The 16,123-nt window shown below is 39.9% G+C and overlaps 1 protein-coding gene across 1 annotated transcript; it reads right to left on the reverse strand.

The window, feature by feature from the left end:
- Nucleotides 1–4,627: 4,627 nt before the first annotated feature.
- Nucleotides 4,628–15,351, reverse strand: LOC121377786. Its single transcript, XM_041505876.1, has 5 exons — nucleotides 15,261–15,351; nucleotides 8,379–8,523; nucleotides 6,364–6,474; nucleotides 5,447–5,546; nucleotides 4,628–4,710 (listed from the first exon to the last, which is right to left on the reverse strand). Exons 1-4 carry the CDS (start codon nucleotides 15,261–15,263, stop codon nucleotides 5,482–5,484), a joined length of 324 nt encoding a protein of 107 aa, XP_041361810.1. The 5' UTR covers nucleotides 15,264–15,351; the 3' UTR covers nucleotides 4,628–4,710; nucleotides 5,447–5,481.
- Between the last annotated feature and the right edge of the window lie 772 nt (nucleotides 15,352–16,123).

Below are 16,123 nucleotides of genomic sequence, written 5' to 3' on the forward strand. Positions count from 1 at the left end.
TTATTATAATTATGTTAAACACATTTACGGATGGAAACAAATAGAGGGTCACACCACTTTTAACAGCAAAGAATTAATTCAACCAAAACCATCATCATCCATGGTGTCAAGAAATTAACCGTATTAGTTATTGACATTTGGTCCCATATTATATATTACTGATATTCTATGTCATATTACATCATTGTGTTTAATACAAACATTACGATGCTGAAATGAAATGAATACCAAGTACATGCATTCGCCTTATGTTTATACCGGCCTCGGTGGCGTCGTGGTTAGGTCATCGGTCAAAAGGCTGGTAGGTACTGGGTTCGGATCTGAGTCGAGGCATGGGATTTTTAATCCAGATACCGACTCCAAACCCTGAGTGAGTGCTCCGCAAGCCTCAATGGGTAAGTGTAAACAACTTGCACCGACCAGTGATCCATAAATGGTTCAACAAAGGCCATGGTTTGTGCTATCTTGCCTGTAGGAAGCGGAAATAAAAGATCCCTTGCTGCTAATCGGAAAGAGTAGCCCATGAAGTGGCGACAGCGGGTTTCCTCTCAAATCTATGTGGTCCGTAACCATATGTCTGACGCCATATAACCGTAAATAAAATGTGCTGAGTACGTCGTTGAATAAAACCTTTCTTTCTTTTGCTGATGTTTTTTCTTTTAGTGAATGTACAGGTTGCCTTGTGCCAAATACCAGGCGTTTGTGTCACTGTGCAGCAGCACTTAAAGGGACTATCCTAAGTTTGCAACATTTGTAAGATGTTTGCGAATACAGAGTCTTGTTGGCGACTACTATTTCATACTAAATACATTTTCTTGTTTAGAACACCAGTGTCTGTATATCGAATGTGTTTGCAGTCGTATACTAATGTTTGTACCACTCAGCTTTTACTTTAATTCGTGATATATATTGTTTCGTACGTACGAAATTATTGGGAGGTAAAATCCGGTTTGGGGTACTACAAGCATTAGGACAACAACAAACACCTTGTAAATACAGACACTGATATTCTAAATAAGAAAATGTATTTAATTTGTATATTACGTCATCGAAAAGGCTCTATTGATATAAAACATTTTACAATGGTTGTAAACTCAGGACTGTCCCTTGAAACATTTTACAATGGTTGTAAACTCAGGACTGTCCCTTTAAACATTTTACAATGGTTGTAAACTCAGGACTGTCCCTTTAAACATTTTACACAGTTGTAAACAAAGGATTGTCCCTTTAAACATTTTACAATAGTTGTAAACTCAGGACTGTCCCTTTAAACATTTTACAACAGTTGTAAACTCAGGACTGTCCCTTTAAACATTTTACAATGGTTGTAAACTCAGGACTGTCCCTTTAAACATTTTACAATGGTTGTAAACTCAGGACTGTCCCTTTAAACATTTTACAATGGTTGTAAACTCAGGACTGTCCCTTTAAACATTTTACAATGGTTGTAAACTCAGGACTGTCCCTTTAAACATTTTACAATGGTTGTAAACTCAGGACTGTTCCTTTAAACATTTTACAATGGTTGTAAACTCAGGATTGTCCCTTTAAACATTTTACAATGGTTGTAAACTCAGGACTGTTCCTTTAACGCAGTATCAACTACAGCTGATTGGCAGTAACATGTGACAGTGGAAATACGTTGTACTATTATCTTTGTAATACATGATCCAAATGTTTGAGTCAGCTTGTTGTCCAAATCTGAAACAGTAGTTGAATTCATATATCCCTGGTCTATACCGTATAACATGTTTTATACATATATATTCTAGATATCCCATTGTTTATGAAAATATGATGCGTTTTCGTGCATTATGGGTCAGTATATTGATGGCAAATGCCATCTATTTGCATAGGTAATTAAAATAAATGAGATGCGACATTAAGGAGGCAAGAAGTCTAGAAGCATTTTCAATATTTGCTGACGTTTTTCTCACAGGCCTTAATAGTGTGCATTTGTTTTATACTATAGGCATATTTATTCGTTTCATTCATTTTAACTTGATTTTCGTAAATGCATTCATTTAAGGTTCAAGCACGCTGTCCAGGACACGGTTCTCTAAAGGACAGTGGACCGGCCTCGGTAGCGCCGTGGTTAGGTCATCCGTCTACAGGCTGGTAGGTACTGGGTTCGGATCCCAGTCGAGGCATGGGAAATTTAATCCAGATACCGACTTCAAACCCTGAGTGAGTGCTCCGCAAGGCTCAATGGGTAGGTGTAAACCACTTGCACCGACCAGTGATCCATAAATGGTTCAACAAAGGCCATGGTTTGTGCTATCCTGCCTGTGGGAAGTGCAAATAAAAGATCCCTTGCTGCTAATCGCAAAGAGTAGCCCATGAAGTGGCGACAGCGGGTTTCCTCTCAAACTCTGTGTGGTCCTTAACCATATGTCTGACGCCATATAACCGTAAATAAAACGTGTTGAGTGCGTCGTTAAATAAAAAAAAAAAATCTAAAGGATAGTGGATTGTGACGGGACATGCTCTTAATTTTGTTTTCGCCTGTGGCGATATTAATTGTTTTAGAGGGCCGTGTGCAGTTCCAATATGCACTTAAGCCCAGGTGGGCATTTTGTTACGTAATACATCTGCGCGACGGTCGTCGAGCTCTTTCTAATACACACCCAGTCCAGGTGTGGAGGCCATGTGGCCAGTAGTTACGTAATACCTCCGCTAGTTCGGTACGTTCGGGGTATTGCTGGAGAACTAGGCGTCAGCAAGTCTGGCCATCTAAGGAAAATTCCCGTCTTGGTCGCTGTGGAAATATCACTTGTAGGTATTCGGTGCCGCGATGTAGCCCCAGGCGATATTCGGTTTTATGATAAATAGCTAGGGTTTTAGAGATATCAGGAGAAACATATTGGAAGGCTTCCAGGGAACGCGTCCGTTTGGACTTGGTAAATATTATTTCTGCTCTGTTGTATAACCTTGATGTGATTGATGTGACTTTAAATATTTTAATACTGTATTATACCAATATTAGTTAGACGGTGCTGCCGGTCATCTGACGCAGTAAACTGTAGGCTCACTGTTCTAATATATATATAGCTTAACCAGTCATCCTAGAGGACCTAGGTAAACTGTAGGTTATTGTCTTTATTGTGATAGGTACCAGTATTAATTCTGTATTACAAGGTTACTGAATGAGTAGTTGAGGGTTAATTAAAAATTAACCAGTTAGGAATAGAGTTGTAATTCCTTTATTAATTAAGTTCCCCTGGAAGCGTTTCTCAGTTATCACACGTGTGGGTGTTGTGTCACGGTGAAGTGATTAGAATATTGTGTAAACTAGACACCTAGAGATTAACTAATTAAGTGATCAGTTCTGGGTTGTTATTATTTGTTGTTGTTAATTAACTACTGCGGCAGTACATTTGTCAGCGTAGGTTAATACAGATTCCAAAGTGTATTGTGTTTTTGTTGTGTTTTCTAGTGAACTAAACGTGCTATAATAATATATACTTTATATAAGATTTTATCTCTGATCATACCTAGATGAGCCACGCGGGTTGAACTGCCCGTTACAGAGAGATCTAATAGATATACAGTTAGGAGAGATATTTGGATAATCGTGTTTCATTCAGTTACGGGTATTATAGGATCCCCGTGACATGGATCAATAATTATTTGTTTAGTGAACGATCGGTGCATATTTAATTACTTTGATAATTTTATTTTGAATGGGTACCAGTATCAATGTTGGTATAAAAATTGCTTTTATCTTGCACTATGTTAAAATGAAAAACAAGTTTAAAGGAGTAAGAAATTGCCTTCTTTATAGGATATTTCTAAAGCTTAGCTTCTGGCTTGAAATAAAGATATTTTCACATCTAATTATGTGAAATGTATACCTGAATGTATAATCACGTACCAGTTCGTTCGTTCACCCAAATGTTTAACTGTTATCAGTTGCAGACGACTGAATGATTATGTTCTCGATCGTCTCAAAACGTGTTCTCAATCGTCTCAAAACGTGTTCTCAATCATCTCAAAACGTGTTCTCAATCGGATGGATGGATGGGTTGAATGGGTGGATGGACATATGTTTGTGATTGGAGTGAGTGACCGACTAGATGAATAGATGGATTTCAGTGAATAGTGGATGCATGGATTGGTGAGTGGGTGAACGAGTAGACCTAAATATGGTTCTTGCATGGATGAACCGATGGGTGAGCGGATGGACACACGGATGAGTAAATAGACGGACGGATGGATGGAGATGTAAATGGACGGATGGGTAAGTAAATGGACAATGGGTAAGTAAATGGACGGATGAGTAAGTAAATGAACAAATGGGTGAGGAGATGAATGGATGGGTGCATAGAATGATGGATGGACGGACGAATGGATTTATGAGTATGTGGGTGGAGATGAATGGACGGATGGGTAACAATGGGTTGCTAACGTAACAAGTGACGAACATTCCAATAAACCCGTTATAACACACAGGTAGAGTTGTGGTACCCCCCCCCCCCCCCCCCCCACCCCCAACACTACATTACACGATCAAAATAAAAGTAAAAGTAAAATAAAGTAAATTAAAGTAAATTTTTAAAAATAAACAATAAAATAAAATAAATAAATAAATAATAAAATAGATAAATAAATAAATACAAATGAGATGTTGTTGTTGCAGGTTTTATTTCTGTGTACACATATGGCCAGAATATCATTAACAGTCAGTTCTTTGTGGATGTTTAGAAAGAACTGAAAAAGAAGAGAAGAAACACGCATTAATCAATTAACAAACTCAGTTACTTGTGTTGGTTGTTGTAACTAACTGTAGACTAACAACATATGTTTAGTGCTCTGTTCGGTCTATATTACGTTACCACATTGTACGGTACAGCGTCTTATGGAATCAATATTTTATATTTAATAGTTTTAAAATCGGAACTTTCTAGAATGTGCTAAAACACCTTACATAACTTTAAGTAATTTGTTTTTGGTACATGAAAATAATTGCAGTGTGCGCTGTATGTGTTGTGTTAAGTGTGCATATATGTGTGTATATATGCATGGGTGTGCATATATGTGTGTGTATGCATGGGTATGCATATATGTGTGTGTATGCATGGGTGTGCATCTATGTGTGTATTGATAGGTATGCATATATGTGTGTATGCATGGGTGTGCATATATGTGTGTCAGTATGTATGGGTGTGACAAATATGTGTGCGTATGCATAGGTGTGACATACATGTGTACCTTTAACAAATATATGTTTGTGCATTCTCAGTGACGTGATAGAACATGGATTTTAACCGGCCTCGGTGGTGTAGTAGTTACGCATCGGTCTTAAGGCTGGGGGGTACTGGGTTCGCATCAATGTACTGGCTCCCACTCAGAGAGCGAGTCTTAACGGCTCAATGGCGGTGAGTACATGCGTGAGTGTGTGCGTATTCGTGTGGTTGGTTTCCGTGTGAGCTCTTTTCTAACTCACCTAATTGATGACTTCTGTAACTGTCCTTTGTGGGTTCACTCCAGTTGATTCATCTGTGTGAGCACCTTCTGGAACTCTTCCATAGTGACCTGGGAGTCTCCTGGACAATAGAGAGGTAAACCCACGTGTTATTATAGTTTACGTCTTATTACGCATGTATGCACACGGGCCGGTAATAGTGGTAACCATAGTGACCTGGGAGTCTCCTGGACAATAGAGAGGTAAACCCACGTGTTATTATAGTTTACGTCTTATTACGCATGTATGCACACGGGCCGGTAATAGTGGTAACCATAGTGACCTGGGAGTCTCCTGGACAATAGAGAGGTAAACCCACGTGTTATTATAGTTTACGTCTTATTACGCATGTATACACACGGGCCGGTAATAGTGGTAACCATAGTGACCTGGGAGTCTCCTGGACAATAGAGAGGTAAACCCACGTGTTATTATAGTTTACGTCTTATTACGCATGTATACACACGGGCTGGTAATAGTGGTAACCATAGTGACCTGGGAGTCTCCTGGACAATAGAGACGTAAACCCACGTGCTATTATAGTTTACGTCTTATTACACATGTATATACACGGGCCGCACTAGGCTCGATCCCCGTCGGTGGCCCATTGGGCTATTTCTGATTCCACCCAGTGCACCACGACTGGTATAGCAAAGGCCTTGGTATCTTCAATCCTATCTTGCACTAATAACAATAATGTAGCGGGTTTCCTCTCTAAGGCTATACGTCAGAATTACCAAATATTTGACAAGTGTTTTTGGATCACTTCCTGCCACACTGTCCCACTTGCCAGGATCAAAGGAAAGCAGTCTGGCCTTCTATATGTGTGCTATTGTCTTTAATTAATCAATATGCTCTAGTGGTGTCGTTAAACTAAACAAACTTTTTTCCCAACTCACCATCATTGTCCGCCATTTCCAAGATTTCCCGAGCGTCCCTGGTTGATAAGACATCTTCTAGCTCGGACAGATCCACAACGCCGTCCAGGTTTTTGTCAAAGCCCGCGATATCTAAATGTTAATTTAAAAAATAAACAAAGTAAACGTTACAAAATATTTACATGTTTACACATTGTCATAGATAAATGTATTTTGTCACAATTATGTATTAGATATCTCATTATTTTTTTATTTTTTTATTTTATTGTTTATTTATTTATTTTATTGTTTATTTATTTTTTTATTGTTTGTTTGTTTATGTATTTGTTTGTTTATTTGTTTGTTTGGTTGTTTATTTGTTTCCGAGTTTGTGTGTCTGCTTGCGTACTTCCTACATTAAGTGAATATATCCTCCTGTGCAGCTTTGACAAGAGAAGACTATATGGTGGCAACGGTTTTCCTTTCTTTGTCTATCAGTGTTCGAGATTAACGGTATCCCGATATCCCGGGTATACCAGAATTTAAGTTTGGATACCAGACTTCAAAAACCCAGTATCCCATCGGGATACCATATAATGTTTTTGTTGTTTTTTTAAACATGCGTTTTTATTTTTCGCTGAAACAATGGAAGTCGTAATTTACTGGTGAAGTAAAGTAACAGTATTTCCCCTTACTCGTACCCAGTCTAATGCTACACTGGAGCAATAGCGGCGTAGCAATGGACTGGGAACCGCTAAGTCACTATTGTTTTTGTTGGAAGTTTCCTCCCTTCAAATTTTATTTGAGATATTGATTCCACATCTGCAAAAAATTGATACAGGTAGGTTTATCATTAGTAATGTCAGAAACACTTATAGATTACTGCTAAATATTAATTTATGTCAGTATTACGCAAAAATAGATGCAGCAAATCTTTTTGCCGATTCCGTTTGATTGCGAATTTCACGAATTTTGCGATTTTGATTGCGGTGTAGCATTAGACTGGGAACGAGAACAGTGTCGTCCAAGTTTGTTACGATGTTATTTATGAATTTCATTTAAATGGGAGACTAAATTATCAGGTGGGATACCAGATTTAGAAATTTTAGTATCCAACTGGGATACTGCCAACAATGAATGATCTCGAACACTGTCTATCGATCAAGATTTATTTTTAAGAAGACGATTAAATGTGTCACTTTTTATATGGACCCATTGGGCTATTTCTCGTTCCAACCAGTGCAACACGACTGGTATATCAACGGTTGTGGTATGTGCTATCTTGTCTGTGCGATGGTGCATAATAAAGAGTCCTTGTTTTTAATCAATCTGATTAAAATTAGCTCTACTGGGTCTACCAGTAGATCTAACAGCATTGTGTGGACTTCCATGTCCAGGTGACATTTCATCTATAAATAACAATTTTAATATCGACCAATTACACTTCGCCTTTTATAGCGTTATTCTAAAAATATCGGGCGAGACTATTTATGCAATAGGCGAACTTGTTGGTCTATTTCAACATTGAAAATACAGGGGGAAAAGTGCAGTAATAAACTCTGGATTATATACTAGTAGAAACAGATTTTATGGCCACACTATCACGGTTTTTTGTTTCGTCTTAAAACGAATTTTATATAAAATTTTATATTGCAATCAGTTTCCAGCATACTTCGTAATTCACCCGAATTATTTCGTATACCCTCGGCATAATCCTGAATGTTTTCAAATTCTTTTCAAATCACTGGCATGATTTTGCAAGTAAGGTTTTGATTAGTCGAATGAAAGGTCAACTGGACATAAGCTCCAACGGGCTGCTATTAGATCCACATGTAATAGTGGAGCTAATTTTAATTAGATTGGTTGTTAATGGAAAATGTAGCGGGTTTCGTTTATCAGAATAACCAAATGTTTGACATTCAATAACCGATGACAAGTATATCAATGTGCTCTAGTGGTGTCGTTAAACAAAACAAAAGTTAACAAACGTTTTAACTTTTTATATGGCTAGTGTTAGATAGACTTGTAGAAAACACTTTTGAATACTAGTAGCCCACCTCGCTTGCCCGTGATGTCCCTGTAGATACGATAATATCGGTAGACTCTAATCGCAGTCCGTACGACTCGTCGCCACCTCCACGCGGCGACCTCGTGGTTGACGGCAAACACCGTCACCAACAGCAACAGCAGAGTGAACTTCATCTACAAGGAAGGATATGTTTGATTTAAAGGTCCACAATCATGGCATATTATTAATACACAGTATATAAAACAAATACATAAACATTACAGTATTAAAAATAAAAAACAAAAATACCATCCCAGTTATTAATAAAGTGGCTTTTTGTAAAACGCTTGGGGAAAACCCCCACAGCTCAATAGATTTGACCCGCATCAGACCTGTGACGTAGCATCAGGCGTTCTGTTAGTAGGTCAACATGCCGACAGCAGAGAATGATTTTTCGAAAAACAGCCGATTCTTAACGGACGCTAGTTTGGACATTTTGGTCTCATAACATTGGTACATCTACTCGAATGGTATCTCGATTGGTGAGGAAGTGGTATATAAGCACGTTAACCTAGTTACCTACCTACCTGTGAGAAGGAGGACACACGTCCCGACTTTTGAAAGTGGGATATTAACATTTGACTATAATAAAAAATATGTGTTTAGATCAGAACGCATTTAAAACAACAAGCAGAATAAATAACATTATTTTATTGATTACAGTCACATAAAATAGGGATCTGAATTTATTGTTTTAGACAGATCGGTATGATGCAATGCAGGTATGAACACATACAAATAATAATACGATTTATGACCCCAGCAGCCATTGATAACGGGGAAAATAAAAATCATCACTGAGAAATTATCATGCATTGCTTTAACGGACACTACTATTGGACGATTTGACGCCAACAAACCAATCACCTTGTCGGTACTAAATATGACGTCATCACGATTTGGCAAAGCACACACACTGACGTATATACACACACACACACACACACGCACACACAAAGTTTGTATATATATATATATATATATATATATATATACACACACACACACAAACACAAATTGTGTGCGTGCGTGTGTGTGTATATATATATATAGTGTGTGTGTGTGTGTGTGTGTATATATATTTAATTATGAAATACAAGCCCCATATTTTTTATCGTTCTAGGCTTGGTACCCTCCATTGGCGTAGGCAGGATTTTATATTGGGATTGGTGGGTGGGGGGGGGGGTGCACAACCCACACTATGATTTTATCAAATTTAATAGTTTAAAAAAAAAGTTTGATGGGGGTGGGGGCATTTTCCCGTGGGCCCCCTCCCTACGCCACTGCACGGACGGCGCATGGCCGTAACACTTTTCAAAGAGGCACTTTTGTGGGTTATATTTGTTGTATCTGTGAAAATGCCTTTCTCAATTGAATTTTAAAGAAGAGTTTGGCAACCTCGATCCGTACCACTATATTTTACACTGCCGCCCCTGCTTTGGTACCCTCCCCGCCTCCTTCCCCCTCCTCCCCCTCACCCTTTTGAGCTCTAGTTTAGCTCCTGCCCGTCGTGGTTTCTTGTTTGCTGCATCATGCGCAGCCATGCCGGTGGGGATACAGGCTTGGAACAGATATGTTAAAAACAACACAATAGGTGTCATATTTATCAACCACCTCAAGTAATTGTCGTAATCCCCAGGGATGAAGTGGTCACTGCAGATCATATCCCACCGTGATGGTCCTTTCCATTTTACACGGGTTCTGCAAACCTTGTGATTGTCGGTTTGTTTAAAGTAAAACTACTGCTTTGATACATCCAAACACTAAACAATGGTTCACCATATTTTACATTTGAAAACTATCTCCAAAAGTTTATTCCATCCATACAATTCAATTCAATAGAATAACATTTTTGCGTTTTAAAAATACATGTGTTCCACCTTCCCAGTAAAATGTCTGAAAGGATGCGAATCACGCGTTCATGTTATGCCGGTTAGCGCGTCACGGGGTCACGTGACTTAGCTCTTGGATTCGACAGGCGTTTTGGCAAGCGATGGGGAAAACGCGACTTTTTATTGTGAATATATTAAAAACGGGTAAATTTTTGAAAATTTATTTTATTGATACTTAATATATATTGTAAAAGGTATACGTAGATACCAAACAATAGTGAATTACGTTTTTGATAAACGTGGATCTTTAACGACGCACTAAACACATTTTAATTACGGTCATAGGGCGTCGTACATATGGTTAAGGACCACATATATATTCAGAGAGGAAACCCGCTGTCGCATCTTCATGGGCAACTAGTTTGAATTAGCAGCAAGGGACCTTTTATATGCACCATCTCACAGACAGGATAGTACATACCACGACCTTTGTTACACCAGTTGTTGAGTACTGACTGGAACGAGAAATAGCCTTCATCTGCAAACACAAAACACGTACTTCGATATCTTCCTACCCTTACTTATAGGTGTTTTCCTACCCTTACTTATAGGTGTCTTCCTACCCTTACATATAGGTGTCTTCCTTCCCTTACTTATAGGTGTCTTCCTTCCCTTACTTATAGGTGTCTTCCTTCCCTTACATATAGGTGTCTTCCTTACCTTACTTATAGGTGTCTTCCTACCCTTACATATAGGTGTCTTCCTTCCCTTACATATAGGTGTCTTCCTTCCCTTACATATAGGTGTCTCCCTTCCCTTACATATAGGTGTCTTCCTTCCCTTACTTATAGGTGTCTTCCTACCCTTACATATAGGTGTTTTTCTTCCCTTACTTATAGGTGTCTTCCTTCCTTTACATATAGGTGTCTTCCTACCCTTACTTATAGGTCTCTTCCTACCCTTACATATAGGTGTCTTCCTTCCCTTACTTATAGGTGTCGTCCTTCCCTTACTTATAGGTGTCTTCCCTCCCTTACATATAGGTGTCTTCCTTCCCTTACATATAGGTGTTTTTCTTCCCTTACTTATAGGTGTCTTCCTTCCCTTACGTATAGGTATTTTCCTAACCTTACTTATAGGTAGGGACGAGACATAGCCCAGTGGTAAAGCGTCCGCCTGGTGCGCGGTTGGTCTAGGATCGATCCTCGTCGGTGGATCCATTAGGCTATTTCTCGCTTCAGCAAGTGCACCACGACCTGGTATATCAAAGGTCGGTGCATGTGTCATCCTGTCTGTGGAATGGTGCATATAAAAGATCCCTTGCTACTAATGGTCAAACTGAATTTATTAAAAGATTATAACAAAACGAAGAGAATAAAGCACAATAAAGAAAATAATATATATATATAGCAATGCACAAAAAATAGTGAATTAATAAAAACAATTATTGTACTTCATATTTAAACGATCTAACCAAGACGCTGGTAAGAGTGAATTTATTAAAAGATCTAAACAAGTGCACCTCATATTGAAACGATCTAACCAAGACGCTGGTACGAAAGTGTAAATTTATTAAAAGATCAAAAACAAATGTGCTTCATATTGAAACTATCTAAACAAAACGTAGACAAGGAAAGGTTTCATTTAACGACGCACTCAAAACATTTATTTACGGTTATATGGCGTCAGACATACGGTTAAGGACCACACAGAGATTGAGATATGAAACGCGCTGTCGCCACTTCATGGGCTACTCTTTTCGATTAACAGCAAGGAATCTTTTATATGCACCATCCCATAGACAGGATAGTACATACCATGGCCTCTGATATACCAGTCGTGGTACACTGGCTGGAACGAGAAATAGCTCAATGGGCCCACCGACGGGGATCGATCCCAGACCGACCGCACACCAAGCGAGCGCTGTACCACTGAGCTACGTCCCACCCCAGTTTATTAAAAAGTCAAATCAAGTTTGCCACTTGTACTCGAGCTACCGTATAATGACGTTGTATTCAGCGAACGTTGAGGTTTCTCTCCCCCACCCTAGGTGCTGTGCTGCGAGAGCTTGGACACATGTCCAAGTACTGCATAGAGCACAATGGGAGTTCGGCTGTCGTTATGCTTATATATGGCGACGACAAACCGAAAAGATCTACAAGTAGGAGGAGGAGGCGACCAAAGGGTACTCAGGTGTGGGGAGGGGGGTCTAACTTGGCGGCTCAACCGCCGGGGGCGGTCCCACCTGCTTCTAAGAATGCGAGACCGACATGGGCGGCTCAGGGGGGGGGGGGCCAACGCCGGGGCTCAACCACCGGGGGCGGTCCCTTTTGCGTCGCCGCCCCCATCTACTCGACTGCAGGCCACGCCAGGAGCAGCCCAGGGGGGACCAAAGCTGTCATCTCCACTGACAGTGGCGGTCCCTTCTGTTCGTGTACTGACGCTGATGGAGAATGGCCATGTGGTTATCACGGACTCACAAGCCAGTCCACCGGCGCCTCCAACAGTTTTTGTTGCGCCAGCAGCGGTCCAACGAGAAACCAGGAGGAGGAAGGTCTCGACGGTCACCGACCCTAAAGATCCTAACCCACCGCACTGGAACATCGTTTGTGACAAGCTGCCAGCAAGATACCGGGGCGCAATCCAGGGAGATTTCACCAGTTCTTCCCAGATCAACGGACCGTGGAGGGAATCATCATAGCACCAACTTCCGTCAGGACAAGGGAAGTACCAGATCCAAGGGGCGAACCACTCTGACAAACGTTACGTGACAGCTGAGCGGGACGGGCTGTTCAGACAAGGTCTCACCATGTCTTCCATGGACAACGCAATCATCCATCGCGTTCTCAAGGTGGTTCTACAAGGCGAACCACTCTGACAAACGTTAAGTGACAGCTGAGCGGGACGGCTGTTCGGACAAGGTCTCACCATGTCTTCCATGGACAACGCAATCATCCATCGCGTTCTCAAGGTGGTTCTACAAGGCGACTACCTTGAAGTCATGAAGAACTGTTATTACGACCTCACGATGGGTTCGAGCAGCCCATCAACTCGACATGAGTCCCGCTGCGCAACCCTAACTTAGGACAGGTAACCTCCCTTTTGTGGGGCTTAGTTGGACTTAACACTTTTGGGCCGTGGTTCAAAATTTTAAGTTTATTTTTTTATAAATAGTCCAACGCACTTTACTTTGGCAGCCCGTCAGAACTGCTTAAATCACCTCAAAACCTTTTAGGCCGAGCACTCTAATGTTATTTTTGGAATTTAAATTTTGTCCAGACATGAGTCGAATGCAGCTCTTTTGGCTTTAAGTCCCTTGACCTAACTTCTAAATTTTATTCCAAATTCCGCCCACCTCAAACTTACACCCCCACCTTCCTGACCCGGACTTAATCACTGGCGAAAGTCAGAGATTAAGCCCGTGACAGGCGTGCGTGAAGTTTCAGTGGCATATACACACGTAAAAAATTACTTGACCTGACTTGATCAAGTTTGCCTAATGTTGCAAATATTTATAACAAAGCGTTGAAAAGATGATGTTTTAAAGGTCAAAATACTCCTATTTGAAATGATGTGATAGAATGCAGGCAACAGTGAATGTATTAAAATGTTTGCGCGCTACTGTCTTACTGGAAATCATCACAATTTATTAAAATGTTTGCGCGCTACTGTCTTACTGGAAATCATCACAATTTATTAAAACGTTTGCGCGCTGCTGTCTTACTGGAAATCATCACAATTTTGACGGGTGACAGGTAATCCCTCTACTTATTTTAAGGGAATGGGAACTATTTTAACGTGCCCACATCCTTACGGTTCGGGCACGCCCACCATGGATTCGGATTCTGGCATAGCCAGTCCACGATTCCATGGCGGGAGGTTATTTTAAGGTTGGGTACAGCCCAGAATCTGGGCAGAGGCTTTCCAACCAAATACATGAACCAATCAGTGCTTATAAAACTTTTAAAGTCTGGATTGTAATAGATTTTGAGACTTTAACACCAGCTGCAAGTTCAGCCAGCAAACGTTTCGCTATCGTTCGTGAACTATTTGATAGGTTCTTAACGTGGTCATTTGGTTTACCGTGAAGCGCACAAAACAGTCTAGCGGACGTTTTTTCGCTCGATCTGGCTGAACGCAACACAAAGCAGCCCAAATACAAATTGAACGTGTGTGACGTCATTACAGTCTAGACTAGTTTTATAAACACGGGCCCGGAGTGAAGCGTAAAACATTTACAATGGTTCTATACTATACAAAAACTATACTATACAATAAATGCTTTGTATTCACCTGCTAAACATTTCATATTTTCCGAGGCACTTCAAATTTCGAGGATGGGTTACGCAGCGCTCTCCCATTGTAGGCCTATCTCGCCTGTAATGTCAGATAAATTAGTATTCCCGTCATGTTTTCCCGTATAGGCTAATTGAAAGCAAATAGTCCAAAGCGCAGGGCCGTACCCTGATTAAAATCCTATGGGGGGGGGGGGGGGGGGGGTCACTACTTTTTATAAACAAATGAAACACTATACAAATTAAACCCTGAGATGTGTATGCTATGTGTATGCTATTTTATGGAGTAAAAAAAAGTGAATTTTTCAGGGGGCAACTTCTCCCTGCTCCCCCCCCCCTCCCCTCCGGGCCAAACCGCATAAATTGCAAAAAAAAAACCTAAACATTTGCTACGTCCGATTCGGACTACGAAGCAAGGTGAAATGTATCCGCTAAAATTAAATTGTAAAACCATGGTGACGTAATCGGGGCGTGGTACAAGCCAGTTACTATCACTCGAGATTTGTCTAGTTAGACCACGGTTATTGCGGCCGGTGAGTGACGGGTGTAATAGACCTCCAGCTCCGCCCTTGGTCATTATACACGTCACTCATTGGCCGCTATAACCGCTGTCTCGGAAAAGGATGAGGTAACTATAACTTAACAGACCCTGATTGTTAGGCAGTCTAAATCGTTAAAGATATTGACCTTAGTTATTAGTGCAAAAACTGTTAAAAGTACGAAAAATACTTGTAAAAATCTTACCATTATCGTTCTTCCTTCCAAGTGTCAATGGATACCCGTGGACGAATGGTGAACGACGTTCTGTGCGTGTTACTCGACTTTTATAGGCAAAATGCTTGATTGTGTCACTGTCAAGTGTCAAGTCGGATAATTCAGTTTTGGCGATCAGATGTTATCAGTGTGAGACTTAGTGTTAGAAATCATTATAGCGTTCTTTCTAAAACAAGCTGTTACTAAGTATACTAAACCAACTAAAATACACGCGGGATTGAGGTGGGTATTTCATACAGTGGCATGTAAATGAAGTGCTTACTGAATTACGACTATTTCTTTAAATTATAATATAATATAGTATATAAGGTAAAGTAAAAAATATCTTGCCGAATAATGAACATCTAAAGAACGAATTATTTATAAGATAACAAATTTAAAAGTGTTCTAATTTCACTCAATGTAGAAAAGCGTATTTTTTTTTTTTTTTTAAATGGTTATAATATGCAACACTGTGAATAATAATGTGAACAATTACACCTTTAAGAAATTTCTATTGTGTATACAATACAATAAGTGCACAAGGTATTTTTAGGCATGAGTGGAAACGGCTAATTATTTGAAAAATTTGATGGTGTATGTATGTGTGTATGAATGAATGTTTGTCTTGTAAACTGTGTATTTAAAAAAAAAAAAAAAAGTGTTTTACCCATGCGGGTAAAGTAAAAGATGAAAACAGGTGCGGTGATGAATCGAGGCTCCTCCCCAACCCTGACATCACCTGTTTCTAGGGATAATAAATATACTGAACAGCTTTGAAAACGCACCACCAGTTGATGATAACAAATGTGAATGGGGCGCATATCAGCATTAAAAACGTCAATAAATAAGTA

The sequence above is a fragment of the Gigantopelta aegis genome, chromosome 7 (assembly GCF_016097555.1).
Source record: "Gigantopelta aegis isolate Gae_Host chromosome 7, Gae_host_genome, whole genome shotgun sequence".
Classification (NCBI taxonomy): Eukaryota; Metazoa; Mollusca; class Gastropoda; order Neomphalida; family Peltospiridae; genus Gigantopelta; species Gigantopelta aegis.

Bases quoted from the DNA above. Each gene is read 5' to 3' on its own strand.
- LOC121377786 (XM_041505876.1), bottom strand. The intron at 6,475-8,378 runs GTGGGCTACTAG...ATTAACATTTAG, and splicing joins GGACATCACGGGCAAGCGAG to ATATCGCGGGCTTTGACAAA. The intron at 5,547-6,363 runs GTGAGTTGGGAA...TCTATTGTCCAG, and splicing joins GGAAATGGCGGACAATGATG to GAGACTCCCAGGTCACTATG.